Source organism: Oncorhynchus mykiss, chromosome 18 (assembly GCF_057628025.1).
Source record: "Oncorhynchus mykiss isolate SJ-2025 chromosome 18, ASM5762802v1, whole genome shotgun sequence".
Lineage (NCBI taxonomy): Eukaryota > Metazoa > Chordata > Actinopteri > Salmoniformes > Salmonidae > Oncorhynchus > Oncorhynchus mykiss.
The window spans coordinates 47,695,157-47,710,828 of NC_143039.1; the positions used below are offsets into that span (position 1 = coordinate 47,695,157).

Genomic DNA, 15,672 nt, shown 5'->3' on the forward strand with positions numbered 1-15,672 from the left:
ACAATTCCTGACATTTAATACGAGTAAAAAATCCCTATCTTACGTCAGTTAGGATCACCACTTTATTTTAAGAATGGGAAATGTCAGAATAGTAGTAGAGAGAATGATTTATTTCAGCTTTTATTTCTTTCATCACATTCCCAGTGGGTCAGAGGTTTACATACCCTGTATTAGTATTTGGTAGCATTGCCTTTAAATCGTTTCAGGTAGCCTTTCACAAGCTTCCCACAATAAGTTGGGTGAATGTTGGCCCATTCCTCCTGACAGAGCTGGTGTAACTGAGTCAGGTTTTTAGGCCTCCATGCTTTTTCAGTTCTGCCAACATATTTTCTATTGGATTGAGGTCAGGGCTTTGTGATGGCCACTCCAATACCTTGACTTTGTTGTCCTTAAGCCATTTTGACACAACTTTGGAAGTATGCTTGGTTCATTTGGAAGACCCATTTGCAACCAAGCTTTAACTTCCTGACTGATGTCTGGAGATGTTGCTTCAATATTTCCACATAATTTTCCTTCCTCATGATGCCATCCATTTTGTGAAGTGCACCAGTCCCTCCTGCAGCAAAGCATCCCCCACAACATGATGCTGCCACCCCCGTGCGTCACGATTGGGTTGGTGTTCCTCGGCTTGCAAGCTTCCCCCTTTTTCCTCCAACGATGGTCATTATGGTCAAACAGGTTCTATTTTTATTTCATCAGACCAGAGGACATTTCTCCAAAAAGTACGATCTTTGTCCCCATGTGCAGTTGCAAACCGTAGTCTGTTTTTTTTATGGCGGTTTTGGAGCAGTGGCTTCTTCCTTGCTGAGCGGCCTTTCAGGTTATGTCGATATAGGACTCATTTTTACTTTTGTACCTGTTTCCTTCAGCATCTGTATTTTTGAACACTTGTGTTTTGTATTAAACACTTGCCGTACCCAAAAGGACAAACGTTCAGTAAGATAAAGGATTTTCTGTACAAAATGTAAAAATTAAAGTGGCTCATTCTTTCAAAACTCTAAAGACAAAAACACATGCAAAATGTAAGAAAGACACGAGGCTGCGTCCTACAGCCTATTGTGGTCTGGTCACAGCACCTCATCTACATCACAAGCAATGTTCTTCCTGGCTAAACAGCGCGGAAACAATCTTCTGGAGTGACGGATCAAGCCGTCGAAAGCCCCCACATCAACTTCACCTCATGCATCCTCCATTGCCTGAAGAAGAAGCATGTGTGTGAGGGGATGGCGGTCATACACCTTCCATCGCCATGCTGAAAAAAACGATTCAATTGGGTTTAGGAATGGGGAATATGGTGGGAGGTATAGAACAATACATTGCGGGTGGTTGATGACCCAGTTGCGGACCAGAGCAGCCCGTTGGAAACTCACGTTGTCCCAGATGACAACATACCTGGTTCGCTCTGGTCCACCCCTCTGCTCTCCTGGAATGAGGATACCATGTAGTGTGTCCAGGATTGTGATGAGAAGGGCGGTGTTGTAGGGACCAAGGTTGGCATGGTGATGGAGGACGCCTTGCTGGCTAACGACTGCACATGGTGATATTCCCTCCACGCCGTCCAGGGACATTCACAATGGCACGGTGGCCAATAATGTTCTGTCCCCGTCCCCTTCTTTTGGCTAGGTAGAAGCCAGCCTCATCAATTTAAATATAAACGTGCTGAATTGCAGCCGCTTCCAGCTCCAAGACTCTCCGAAACAGACAATGTGTGACAGACCTAGAGCAGTCAATATGGTGAGGCACAATACACTGGATTACAGTATTGTAATGTGTATATACAGTGCTGATATGATAATACATTCACAGTAGAGTACTTACTTGCACATATTCATGGCGCTGTTCTTTAACCCTCTCTGAGTTTCGCCGAAAAACACGGTCCAATGTAGACAAGCCCACCTGGTGAATGTTATTGAACATGATGTTGTCTGCAATTATGTGGTTCTGGATTTTTCTCATAGTCTAATGGTATTGTTTGCCACCACCATGTTCACAAAGGAGGTCTCCTGTTCTGGTGTGAACAGCCGGTGTCTTCCACCATGGCCTGGCCGTCTCTCAGTTCTGCAGAAGATCCACAAATATGATATGATTGGTTACAGTAAACTAAAATAATCTATTTTCTTTCAACATGAAATTACATTACTGTAACATTGGCCAACAATCACGGAGTAACACAGGCCTATTGATATGTCGGACTGCAGTATTCTACAATATACACACAGTGGCAAGAAAAAGTATGTGAACCCTTTGGAATTACCTGGATTTCTGCATAAATTGGTCATCAAATGTGATCTGATCTTCATCTAAGTCACAACAATAGACAAACATAGTGTACTTAAACTAATAACACACAAATTATTGTATTTTTGTTGTCTTATATTGAATAAATAATTTAAACGTTCACAGTGTAGGTTGGAAGAAGTATGTGAACCCCTAGGCTAATGACTTCTCCAAAAGCTAATTGGAGTCAGGAGTCAGCTAACCCTCAATGAGACGAGATTGGAGATGTTGGTTAGAGCTGCTCTGCCCTATAAAAAACCTCACAAAATTTGAGTTTGCTATTCACAAGAAGCATTGCCTGATGTGAGCCATGCCTCGAACAAAAGAGATCTCAGCAGACCTAAGATTAAGAATTGTTGACTTGCATAAAGCTGAAAAGGGTTACACAAGTATCTCTAAAAACCTTGATGTTCATCAGTCCACGGTAAGACAAATTGTCTATGAATGGAGAAAGTTCAGCACTGTTGCTACTCTCCCTAGGAGTGGCTGTTCTGCAAAGATGACTGCAAGACCTCAGCACAGAATGTTCAATGAGGTTAAGAAGAATCCTAGAGTGTCAGTTAAAGACTCTGACACATGCTAACATCTCTGTTGACGGGTCTACTATACGTACAACTCTAAACAAGAATGGTGTTCATGGGAGGAGACCACGGAAAAAGCCACTGCTGTCCAAAATAAACATTGCTGCACGTCTGAAGTCTGCGAAAGTGCACCTACATGTTCCACAGCGCTACTGGCAAAATATCCTGTGGACAGATGAAACTACAGTTGAGTTGTTTGGAAGGAAAACACAACAGCATGTGTGGGGGAAAAAAGGCACAGCACACCAACATCAGGCAATCTGTCTGCCAATTGAAGATTACAGTTTTTTCCAACTGCTTACACAAGTTTTCAAAACTGTCTCCTTTTTTTCAAAACTCTACACACAATTCCCAAAACTGCACACACAAAATGCTAAATGCCTCACATCTCCTTCAAAATGTAACACTGCATTCAAAATGACATAAACACATGTCAGAATGAAGCATTTGCATCAAATGGCAAACACTGCTTTCATAATAGTACATTTTTGGATATACCATGTAAACACTGTTGTTCTAAATCTAAAGCTCTTTGGTCTTTCATAGGCTTATATCTACATTTCAATACAATGTTCTACAGTGAAATAAATCTGCTGAGAGGGGTAACAAGTACACTGTAAACACCAATGCAATGTTCTACAGTGAAAGTAATCTGCTGAGCGGGGTAACAAGTACACTGTAGACACCAATGCAATGTAGAAACAGAAAATATTTATTAGGCCAAACATTACTGTTGTATACAGTAGCATACAACAAAACCATAAACATATGTAAACCAAAAGTATATTCTTTAGAATACAGTAAAGAACACAATTGTGTGTGTGGCGTCCCAAGGGGTCAGTACAGGAATTGGTGGGGGGGGGGGGGGGGGGGGGGGGGGGGGGGCAGTCAACAGTGCTAAGCTACGCTTCATCTCTTCTCCGGCCTGAGTCTGGCCACGATACTTCGTCCACATCATTGCCTTTCCACTCTGTACAAATGTTTATGCAATTCTATGCAGTCATACGTATTTTACAGTACATTACTGTAATGCTAAAAAAGTCATTAGATACAGTGCCTTGCGAAAGTATTCGGCCCCCTTGAACTTTGCGACCTTTTGCCACATTTCAGGCTTCAAACATAAAGATATAAAACTGTATTTTTTTGTGAAGAATCAACAACAAGTGGGACACAATCATGAAGTGGAACGACATTTATTGGATATTTCAAACTTTTTTAACAAATCAAAAACTGAAAAATTGGGCGTGCAAAATTATTCAGCCCCTTTACTTTCAGTGCAGCAAACTCTCTCCAGAAGTTCAGTGAGGATCTCTGAATGATCAAATGTTGACCTAAATGACTAATGATGATAAATACAATCCACCTGTGTGTAATCAAGTCTCCGTATAAATGCACCTGCACTGTGATTGTCTCAGAGGTCCGTCAAAAGCGCAGAGAGCATCATGAAGAACAAGGAACACACCAGGCAGGTCCGAGATACTGTTGTGAAGAAGTTTAAAGCCGGATTTGGATACAAAAAGATTTCCCAAGCTTTAAACATCCCAAGGAGCACTGTGCAAGCGATAATATTGAAATGGAAGGAGTATCAGACCACTGCAAATCTACCAAGACCTGGCCGTCCCTCTAAACTTTCAGCTCATACAAGGAGAAGACTGATCAGAGATGCAGCCAAGAGGCCCATGATCACTCTGGATGAACTGCAGAGATCTACAGCTGAGGTGGGAGACTCTGTCCATAGGACAACAATCAGTCGTATATTGCACAAATCTGGCCTTTATGGAAGAGTGGCAAGAAGAAAGCCATTTCTTAAAGATATCCATAAAAAGTGTTGTTTAAAGTTTGCCACAAGCCACCTGGGAGACACACCAAACATGTGGAAGAAGGTGCTCTGGTCAGATGAAACCAAAATTGAACTTTTTGGCAACAATGCAAAACGTTATGTTTGGCGTAAAAGCAACACAGCTCATCACACTGAACACACCATCCCCACTGTCAAACATGGTGGTGGCAGCATCATGGTTTGGGCCTGCTTTTCTTCAGCAGGGACAGGGAAGATGGTTAAAATTGATGAGAAGATGGATGGAGCCAAATACAGGACCATTCTGGAAGAAAACCTGATGGAGTCTGCAAAAGACCTGAGACTGGAACGGAGATTTGTCTTCCAACAAGACAATGATCCAAAACATAAAGCAAAATCTACAATGGAATGGTTCAAAAATAAACATATCCAGGTGTTAGAATGGCCAAGTCAAAGTCCAGACCTGAATCCAATCGAGAATCTGTGGAAAGAACTGAAAACTGCTGTTCACAAATGCTCTCCATCCAACCTCACTGAGCTCGAGCTGTTTTGCAAGGAGGAATGGGAAAAAATGTCAGTCTCTCGATGTGCAAAACTGATAGAGACATACCCCAAGCGACTTACAGCTGTAATCGCAGCAAAAGGTGGCGCTACAAAGTATTAACTTAAGGGGGCTGAATAATTTTGCACGCCCAATTTTTCAGTTTTTGATTTGTTAAAAAAGTTTGAAATATCCAATAAATGTCGTTCCACTTCATGATTGTGTCCCACTTGTTGTTGATTCTTCACAAAAAAATACAGTTTTATATCTTTATGTTTGAAGCCTGAAATGTGGCAAAAGGTCGCAAAGTTCAAGGGGGCCGAATACTTTCGCAAGGCACTGTAGTTGCATACCTCTTCTCATTTCTGAAGGTTCGAATTATGGACGCCACTGTAAATCGACTCAAATTGGGCTGGACTCTCAGTCCAGCCTCTCTCATGGTCAAACCGTGGTTGATCACATGATCAACAAATTTTGCCCTAATCTCATTAGAGATGCCTCTCCTTCCTTCTCTTCTTTGCCCTCGTCCTCTTCCTTTCCCTCCTACTCCTCTTGCTCTCTGTCCATTGTTGGCATCCATTGTACAAAACAGGTAATCTGACCTTTGACCTATTTATAGGCCTATACTACAGTAAAGCAGTGATTGGTTAGTGATCAGTTAAGCTATTAGTGTTTGCACATGTGAGGAGTGTGTGTGTGACCTGGTGAATAAGTGTAGCATTTTGATTGGTTGTGTTTGGAAAAGGAAAGCAAGTCACTTCCTGTTAGATTTTTGTGTTTTAGGTTGAAAATTGTGTGTAGTATTTTGAAAAAAGTGTTTTATGCAATTGACATCTGAGTCAAAGGCTGAGAAATAGCTTATGGTTTTTCACATTTGGTGTGTAGTTTTGCACTTTGAGTGAGAGGTTTCAAAAATCGTGTGACATGAAAAGATTTTGTGTGTAAGCAGTTGGAAAAAACTGTAATATAAGTTGGGTAATGCAACAGGACAACGACCCAAAACACAGAAGTTAATCAACAACAGAATGGCTTCAACAGAAGAAAATACACCTTCTGGAATGGCCCAGTCAGAGTCCTGACCTCAACCCGATTGAGATGCAGTGGCATGACCTCAAGAGAGCAGTTCACACCAGACATCCTAATAATATTGCTGAACTGAAACAGTTTTGTGAAGAGGAATGGTCTGAAATTCCTCCTGACCGTTGTGCAGGTCTGATCCACAACCACAGAAAACGTTTGGTTTGCTGCCAAAGGAGGGTCAACCAGTTATTCAATCCAAGGGTTCACAAACTTTTCCCACCCTGCACTGTGAATGTTTACATGGCGTGTTCAATAAAGACATGAAAATATATAATTGTTTGTGTGTTATTAGTTTAGGCAGACTGTTTGTCTATTGTGACCTCGATGAAGATCAGATCAAATTTTATGACCAATTTATGCAGAAATCCAGGTATTTCCAAAGGGTTCCCATAGCTTTTCTTGCCACTGTACATAAAGAACATAGTGTAGATGGTAGGTAACTACCGGTTGTCATTTCTGAATGGAGGATAGATGCAACCGTGTAGCGGCTCAGGTTGGGCTGAACTCTCTGCCCAGCCTCCCTCATACTCAATCCATGGTTGAGCACATGGTCAACCAATGTGGCCCTGATCTCATCTGAGATAAGTGGGTGTTGCCAATTGGTGTATAGAGCTTGGCTGTAATTATTTTTGTTTCCATGAGTTTACAGTAACATATTGTATCGATTACTGTAATTCTACTTTTCTTTGTTTTTTTGTTGTAAAAACCTGCAATGGCAAAAAAATAAGGTGCATATATTTTTTTCTGAAGCCTTTCTATTTTTGCGTTCATTAAAATGTGAGTAGATGTACTGCACTGGAACAATCTTTCACAGAAGCCTGTATGAGAACATCAAAAAGGTATACAAAGTACTAAAGACAGCAGTGTTTTGTATAAAGTACATCAGTGTGTTGTTGCCCCTTAGAGTCATTCAAATGGTTCATGTGCGTATCATTTTGTTGCAAAAATGCTATTTAGAAAAAGGATTGTTAGGTTTTGATTGCAGAGTTTCGTTCTGACAGAAGTGAGATGTTCATCTCCAAGGGTTGTGTCTTATTTGGCTTGTGTGTAGAGTTTTGACACAATGAGCCAAATTCCGCAACAAGTGTGTGAGCAATCGCAACAAAAAAAAACTGTAAGGTATCTTTGTTTTTACTCAAGTATGACAATTGGGTACTTTTACTACCAGTGTATGTTAGTTTTTTTAGGACTTATATGGCTTCCATATTACTAGCTACAGTGCAGCAGGATCTAAATGGGAGGAAAAAGAAAACAATGGATGTACAGCAATGTGAGATCCTGGTGGTGTACAGAGAGGATGTGAGCGTCTGTTACGGCTCTCGTCGGAATGAGTGGACCAAAGCGCAGCGTGGAAAGTGTTCATGATTTTATTGATAAAAAAAACACCCAAACGAAGTAACAAAACAGAAAGCAAATAGTTCTGTCAGGTAACAGATACAAAACAGAAAACAACTACCCACAAAACACAGGTGGGGAAAAGGCTACCTAAGTATGATTCCCAATCAGAGACAACGATAGGGAACCACACTCGGCCAAAAACAAAGAAACAGATAACATAGAATGCCCACCCCAAATCACACCCTGACCTAACCAAATAGGGAAATAAAATGGCTCTCTAAGGTCAGGGCGTGACAGTACCACCCCCACCCAAAGGTGCGAACTCCCGGCCGCAAACCTGAACCTATAGGGGAGGGTCCGGGTGGGCATCTACCCCCGGTGGCGGCTCCGGTTTGGGACGTAGCCCCACTCCCTCTGCTGATCCCTCCGCTTCTGTGGAACCGGACCGTGGATCGTCACCGGGGACTCCGGACCGTGAATCGTCGCCGGAGGCTCCAAACTGGGAACCATCGCCGGAGGCCCCGGACTGCGGATCGTCGCCGGAGGGCCCGGACTAGGGACCGTCGCCAGAGGCCCCGGACTAGGGACCGTCGCCAGAGGCCCCAGACTAGGGACCGTCGCCGGAGGCTCCGGACTCACCCACACTGCTGGCCTGGTGCGTGGAGCAAGCACAGGACTCACCAGGCTGGGGAGACACACTGGAGGCCTGGTCCGTGGAGGAGGCACAGGACTCACCGGGCTGGGGAGCACACTGGAGGCCTGGTCCGTGGAGCAGGCACAGGACTCACCAGGCTGGGGAGACACACTGGAGGCCTGGTTCGTGGAGCAGGCACAACCCGTCCTGGCTGGATACCCACTTCAATCCAGCAAGTGCGGGGCACCAGCACAGGATGCACTGGGCTGTGAAAGCACACTGGAGGTCTGGAGCTTAGAGCTAGCACTCTGCCGTAACTCCTGATCTCTCCGCTCCTCTCCATCAGCCTCCGCCTGTTTCCATGCCAGGCTTTTGTCGCCTGCCATGATCTCCTCCCATGTCCGCGATGTCCTAAACTCCCTTCTCTCCCGTGCCCAGGATCCCTTCTCCTCCTGGCCACGCTGCTTGGTCCTTTTGTGGTGGGTAGTTCTGTTACGGCTCTCGTCGGAATGAGTGGACCAAAGCGCAGTGTGGAAAGTGTTCATGATTTTATTGATCAAAGAAACTCGAACAAAGTAACAAAACGAAAGCGAACAGTTCTGTCAGGTAACAGAGACTAAACAGAAAATAACTACCCACAAAACACAGCTGGGGAAAAGGCTGCCTAAGTATGATTCCCAATCAGAGACAACGATAGACAGCTGCCTCCGATTGGGAACTACACTCGGCCAAAAACAAAGAAACAGATAACATAGAATGCCCACCCCAAATCACACCCTGACCTAACCAAATAGAGAAATAAAACGTCTCTCTAAGCTCAGGGCGTGACAGCGTCATCATTATCGCCCGTATGTATTCCACTGAGGTGGTGAATGAATACCTATGTACTATGTCACTTTACCTTGAATACATATTTTTTTTTAAACAAGTATTATTATTTTCCCAACCATGATGAGTGAGTAGGTAGAGCAGAATAATTGTGTGCGGTGTGAAAATAAGTGTAGCAAGAAGTGATGATCATCTCACTATCGGCGCTCCCAACACACCTCATGGCAGACAACCCTTCAATCCCGCTGGTATGTAACTCGAGACATTCTGTCTGGCTTAAAAGTGGGATCAGGAGTGTTGATAGTGTGAAAGATGTATTTACAGTATTGTCTTTCTCTGCCAAACCCCACACACAAAACTGAGGCCAAACTGGGGAAAAAAAGAGAAATCCTTATATTTTATTTCATTTCTTGCTGCTGTTTCGCATGTAAGGTACAGTGTCTTATTCCATTGCTCACTTATTTAAATAATGACATGGGAGAGAAATCTCTATTTCTTAGGATACAGAAAGATTGTTGCATTTTTTTAGCAGGGGTTAGTTGGGGGGGGGGTTTACAAGGACAGGGGGAAGTCGCACAGGGACAGACAGACGAGCAGTTCCCAGACCCACTCCTAACATTAAAAAACACACCGTAGTATTACGAACAATTGTTTAGAAAACAACAACAACATTGGCAGAAAAACAGGAGGAGGGAGGGGAACAGGAGGAGGAGGGAGGGGAACACGAGCAGGAAGGAGGGGGATTTTATTTTTTTACCCCTGTAGAGGCCGTGGGAGATTATTCCACGTTTACTGGTGTCCGCGGTGGGATCTTTCTGTTATACCTATTGGGTCAGGGAGTGGTGGGAGTGGCTTGAGGGGCGTGTTGAGAGGATGGCGGGGTGGAACAGGTGACAAAGACGCCACACCGCTCGCCGGGGGAATCTAGATGCAGCTGCCATTTTGTTGTCGATAGAGGAGAGCGATACCGGTATTTTGTACATGACAGTGTATTAGCACATTTAGAAACAGTGTCATAACAGTGTAGTAAACATTCGAAGAGTATTGGCAGTGTTGACTATGCTGTAGTCTTTTGGCAGAAAAAAAAGGCAGAGACGAAGAGGGGCGCAGGGATCTGGCGTGATCGTCCTGTTCCTCTCCTTCTCGGTGGTTGGTCCTCTTGTCCTCAAGGCGATGTTGGTTGAAAATACGAGATGAGGAATGGATGAGTTTTCAGATGCGGTTTCTTGTATGGTTTGTATGTGATTAGAGGGACGAGGGGTGGAGGTAGGGAGCAGGAAAACGAGGGGGAGGTAAGGGGGGTGAGAAGTAAAGAATGGTTTGATAATTTAATAGTATGTCTCCTTTTCCACCCAGCCTAAAGAGAAAGGAAGGAGAAAACGAAGGGAATAGAGAGAAAGAGAGAGACAAATTATTAACAAAACAGCAAACATTTGTATCAGAGGTAGTGGTGGAAAAAGTATCCAATTTTCATACTTGAATAAAAGTAAATATACCATAATAGAAAATGACTAAAAGTCTCTCAAAATACTACCCTAAAAGTATTTGGTTTTAAATCTACATAAGTACCAAAAGTAAATATAATTGCTAAAATATACTTAAGTATCAAAAGTGAAGTATAAAAGGGTTAATCATTTAAAATTCCTTATATTAAGCAAACCTGACAGCAGCATTTTCTTGTTTTTACATTGTTTTTGTAGCATGATGTACAACAGTACCCACAATGCTCTGTGAAAGATACCCAGTTCTATCATAGTAAATGTTATTATGGGTACTGTAATACGTCATACCCAAGTCTATGGTGAGTACAGTAAGTGTGTTTGTGAGAGACTCGTACCTCCGGGGTTTCGGCGCAGGATGAGTTTTCGGATCTCATCGTAAACAAAGATGAGGAAACTGTACGGGAACGCACAAAACCACCAGCTGGGCCTGAGACAGAGAAAGAGAGAAAAAGACAGATGGAGAGAAAGAGGAAGAAAAAGCCAGAGGGCCATTCAGCTGAGTGAATAACTCTCCTTAAAAGAGGCAATCATTTCCCCATAGAATGGATTGAAATAGTCTCCAGTCCACACAGTGGTCCTTTACTGTCAAGTAACTGTCATATAAACGTCCCTCAGTAGAGGGTGCTGTTGCTCTGTGTGAATGAGAATAGAGGCTGGAGTACTCACTTGAGGGGGTACATCCTGAGAGCCACGTCCATGCCTGGGGTGTAGGACAGGAAAGCAGCCAGAGCTGTCTCCTCAAACAGCCCAAATATCAGGATCTTATTCCTGTAAACAAACAAATAATGAATCTCAACATGTATCCTAGCTATGAGAGACATAAAGTAGAGGGGCTTCCATAACCTTACAAAATCTGAATAGAGAAAAGAAGAGGTCTGCTTTTGAATCATGCCAAACGTCTGTGTCATTAGAGGACAGGTGCAAAGATAAAGGGTTCTGACCTCATGCCCTGCTGGAAGACAGAGTTGCGCCTGGTCTTGCAGATGATGACATCAGCCCACTGTACCACCACAATACTGACGAAGAAGGCTGTGTGACAGGTGTACTCCACTATCTTCCTCTGTTCATAGGTCTGGCGTGCCAGGGAGAGGAAATCACAAGGAGGGAGGGTTAAAGAGCGAACTAAGTGGAGTAGAGGTAACTAAGTGGAACGTTGTGGTGATGACTAAGTGGAAAGTTGTGATGACTAAGCGGAAAGCTGTGGTGATGACTAAGCGGAAAGCTGTGGTGATGACTCAGAGAGCAATTCATTTAATGAAACTAATGAGGACTGGATGAAAGAAAATAAGATGACAGAGGGGTAAAACAAAGTCAGAGTGAGTAAAGACGAGAGAAAGAAAAAGAGTTAAAAAAAATATATATAAAAAAAAAAAGAGAGAGAAAGGAGGGTCGTGTACCCATTGCTGTCCGTAGCTGTCCTCTAGGTCGTTGTTGGAGCGGTCGTCCCAGTTTAGCCTGATGCCCACCAATAAAGAGGGAAGGAAACCATTCTCTGCCAGGATCACAAAGTAGGAGAAGAACCCTCCCAGAGCCTGGATCATCCCTACAGAGACAGAGAGAGGAAGATGTCTTCGCTTTATTTACTCTGCCTATAGAACTAGAATTAGAATTAGGCCGGGAGTCAATCCCACCGCAGACTAACGACCTGAACACAGGGATAGACTTTTAAAAACCCACCAATCTGTCCGTAGGCGATACTGATCAGCCTCTCGTTCACCAGTTTGTCCCTGGCTGGGTTTCTGGGCTGTCTCTTCATAATGTCACTCTCTGCTGCCTCGTAGGCCAGGGAGATCGCTGGCACCTGTAGGCATACAGTAGGGTTAGGAGAAGACGGTGGATGTCAATACACATTACCTCTTTGTGGTGCAAAGGACAACAGACCAAAGCACACACTTGGATGAGACAACTGACCTCAAATTACGTACATACCCCAACCAGAAGCCATGGATTACAGGCAACATTCACACTGAGCTAAAGGGTAGAGCTGCCGCTTTCAAGGAGCAGGACTCTAACCCGGAAATCCCGCTATGCCCTCAGACGAACCATCAAACAGGCAAAGCGGCAATACAGGACGAACATCGAATCGTACTACACCGGCTCCAAAGCACGTTGGATGTGGCAGGGCTCGCAAACTATTACAGATCACAAAGGGAAGCACAGCCAAGAGCTGCCCAGTGACACGAGACTACCAGACAACCTAAATAACCGCAAGGCACAACAGAGGGTAGTGCGTACGGCCCAGTACATCACCGGGGCCAAGCTTCCTGCCATCCACGACCTCTATACCAGGCAGTGTCAGAGGAAGGACCCTAAAAATTGTAAAAGACTCCAGCCACCCCAGTCATAGTCTGTCCTCTCTGCTACCGAATGGCAAGCGGTACTGGAGCACCAAGTCTAGGTCCAAGAGGCTTCTAAACAGCTTTTACCCCACAGCCATAAGACTCCTGAACATCTAATCAAATGGCTACCCAGACTATTTGCATTGCCCCCCCCCCCCCCCCCCCCCCCCTTCTACGCTGCTGCTACTCTCTGTTACTTTCTATGCATAGTCACTTTAATAACTCTACATATTACCTCAATTACCTCGACACCGGTGTCTCCACACATTGACTCTGTACCGGTACCCCCTGTATATAGCCTCCACATTCACTCTGTACTGGTACCCCCTGTATATAGCCTCCACATTGACTCTGTACCGGTACCTCCTGTATATACAGTGCCTTGCAAAAGTATTCGGCCCCCTTGAACTTTGCGACCTTTTGCCACATTTCAGGCTTCAAACATAAAGATATAAAACTGTATTTTTTTGTGAAGAATCAACAACAAGTGGGACACAATCATGAAGTGGAACGACATTTATTGGATATTTCAAACTTTTTTAACAAATCAAAAACTGAAAAATTGGGCGTGCAAAATTATTCAGCCCCCTTAAGTTAATACTTTGTAGCGCCACCTTTTGCTGCGATTACAGCTGTAAGTCGCTTGGGGTATGTCTCTATCAGTTTTGCACATCGAGAGACTGACATTTTTTCCCATTCCTCCTTGCAAAACAGCTCGAGCTCAGTGAGGTTGGATGGAGAGCATTTGTGAACAGCAGTTTTCAGTTCTTTCCACAGATTCTCGATTGGATTCAGGTCTGGACTTTGACTTGGCCATTCTAACACCTGGATATGTTTATTTTTGAACCATTCCATTGTAGATTTTGCTTTATGTTTTGGATCATTGTCTTGTTGGAAGACAAATCTCCGTCCCAGTCTCAGGTCTTTTGCAGACTTCATCAGGTTTTCTTCCAGAATGGTCCTGTATTTGGCTCCATCCATCTTCCCATCAATTTTAACCATCTTCTCTGTCCCTGCTGAAGAAAAGCAGGCCCAAACCATGATGCTGCCACCACCATGTTTGACAGTGGGTATGGTGTGTTCAGGGTGATGAGCTGTGTTGCTTTTACGCCAAACATAACGTTTTGCATTGTTGCCAAAAAGTTCAATTTTGGTTTCATCTGAGCAGAGCACCTTCTTCCACATGTTTGGTGTGTCTCCCAGGTGGCTTGTGGCAAACTTTAAACAACACTTTTTATGGATATCTTTAAGAAATGGCTTTCTTCTTGCCACTCTTCCATAAAGGCCAGATTTGTGCAATATACGACTGATTGTTGTCCTATGGACAGAGTCTCCCACCTCAGCTGTAGATCTCTGCAGTTCATCCAGAGTGATCATGGGCCTCTTGGCTGCATCTCTGATCAGTCTTCTCCTTGTATGAGCTGAAAGTTTAGAGGGACGGCCAGGTCTTGGTAGATTTGCAGTGGTCTGATACTCCTTCCATTTCAATATTATCGCTTGCACAGTGCTCCTTGGGATGTTTAAAGCTTGGGAAATCTTTTTGTATCCAAATCCGGCTTTAAACTTCTTCACAACAGTATCTCGGACCTGCCTGGTGTGTTCCTTGTTCTTCATGATGCTCTCTGCGCTTTTAACGGACCTCTGAGACTATCACAGTGCAGGTGCATTTATACGGAGACTTGATTACACACAGGTGGATTGTATTTATCATCATTAGTCATTTAGGTCAACATTGGATCCTCACTGAACTTCTGGAGAGAGTTTGCTGCACTGAAAGTAAAGGGGCTGAATAATTTTGCACGCCCAATTTTTCAGTTTTTGATTTGTTAAAAAAGTTTGAAATATCCAATAAATGTCGTTCCACTTCATGATTGTGTCCCACTTGTTGTTGATTCGTCACAAAAAAATAAAAATGTATATCTTTATGTTTGAAGCCTGAAATGTGTCAAAAGGTCGCAAAGTTCAAGGGGGCCGAAAACTTTCGCAAGGCACTGTAGCCTCCACATTGACTCTGTACCGGTACCTCCTGTATATAGCCTCCACATTGACTCTGTACTGGTACCCCTGTATATAGCCTCCACATTGACTCTGTACTGGTACCCCATGTATATAGCCTCCACATTGACTCTGTACCAGCACTCCCTGTATATAGCCTCCACATTGACTCTGTACCAGTACCTCCTGTATATAGCCTCCACATTGACTCTGTACCGGTACCTCCTGTATATAGCCTCCACATTGACTCTGTACCGGTACCTCCTGTATATAGCCTCCACATTGACTCTGTACCAGTACCCCCTCTATATAGCCTCCACATTGGCTCTGTACCTGTACCCCCTGTATATAGCCTCCACATTGACTCTGTACTGGTACCCCCTGTATATAGCCTCCACCTTGACTCTGTACTAGTACCCCCTGTATATAGCCTCCAAATTGACTCTGTACCGGTACCTCCTGTATATAGCCTCCACATTGACTCTGTACCGTAATACCCTGTATATAGCCTCCACATTGACTCTGTACCGTAATACCCTGTATATAGCATCCACATTGACTCTGTACCGTAATACCCTGTATAAAGCCTCCACATTGACTCTGTACCGTAATACCCTGTATATAGCCTCCACATTGACGCTGTACCGTAATACCCTGTATATAGCCTCCACATTGACTCTGTACCGTAATACCCTGTATAAAGCCTCCACATTGACTCTGTACCGTAATACCCTGTATATAGCCTCCACATTGACTCTG

The 15,672-nt window shown here is 43.8% G+C and overlaps 1 protein-coding gene across 2 annotated transcripts in view; it reads right to left on the minus strand.

Moving 5' to 3' along the window:
• Positions 1 to 9,447: 9,447 nt before the first annotated feature.
• Positions 9,448 to 15,672, minus strand: part of atp1a3a (ATPase Na+/K+ transporting subunit alpha 3a) — a 35,073-nt gene continuing 28,848 nt past the window's right edge. For both annotated transcript variants that reach the window (XM_021571982.3, XM_090206797.1), the window contains 6 exons: positions 12,257 to 12,380; positions 11,977 to 12,122; positions 11,521 to 11,651; positions 11,246 to 11,347; positions 10,915 to 11,006; positions 9,448 to 10,434 (listed from right to left, as the gene is read on the minus strand). In XM_021571982.3, coding sequence (XP_021427657.1) covers positions 10,406 to 10,434; positions 10,915 to 11,006; positions 11,246 to 11,347; positions 11,521 to 11,651; positions 11,977 to 12,122; positions 12,257 to 12,380 — 624 coding nt within the window. In that variant the 3' untranslated portion in view covers positions 9,448 to 10,405. The remainder of the gene's footprint in view (positions 10,435 to 10,914; positions 11,007 to 11,245; positions 11,348 to 11,520; positions 11,652 to 11,976; positions 12,123 to 12,256; positions 12,381 to 15,672) is intronic.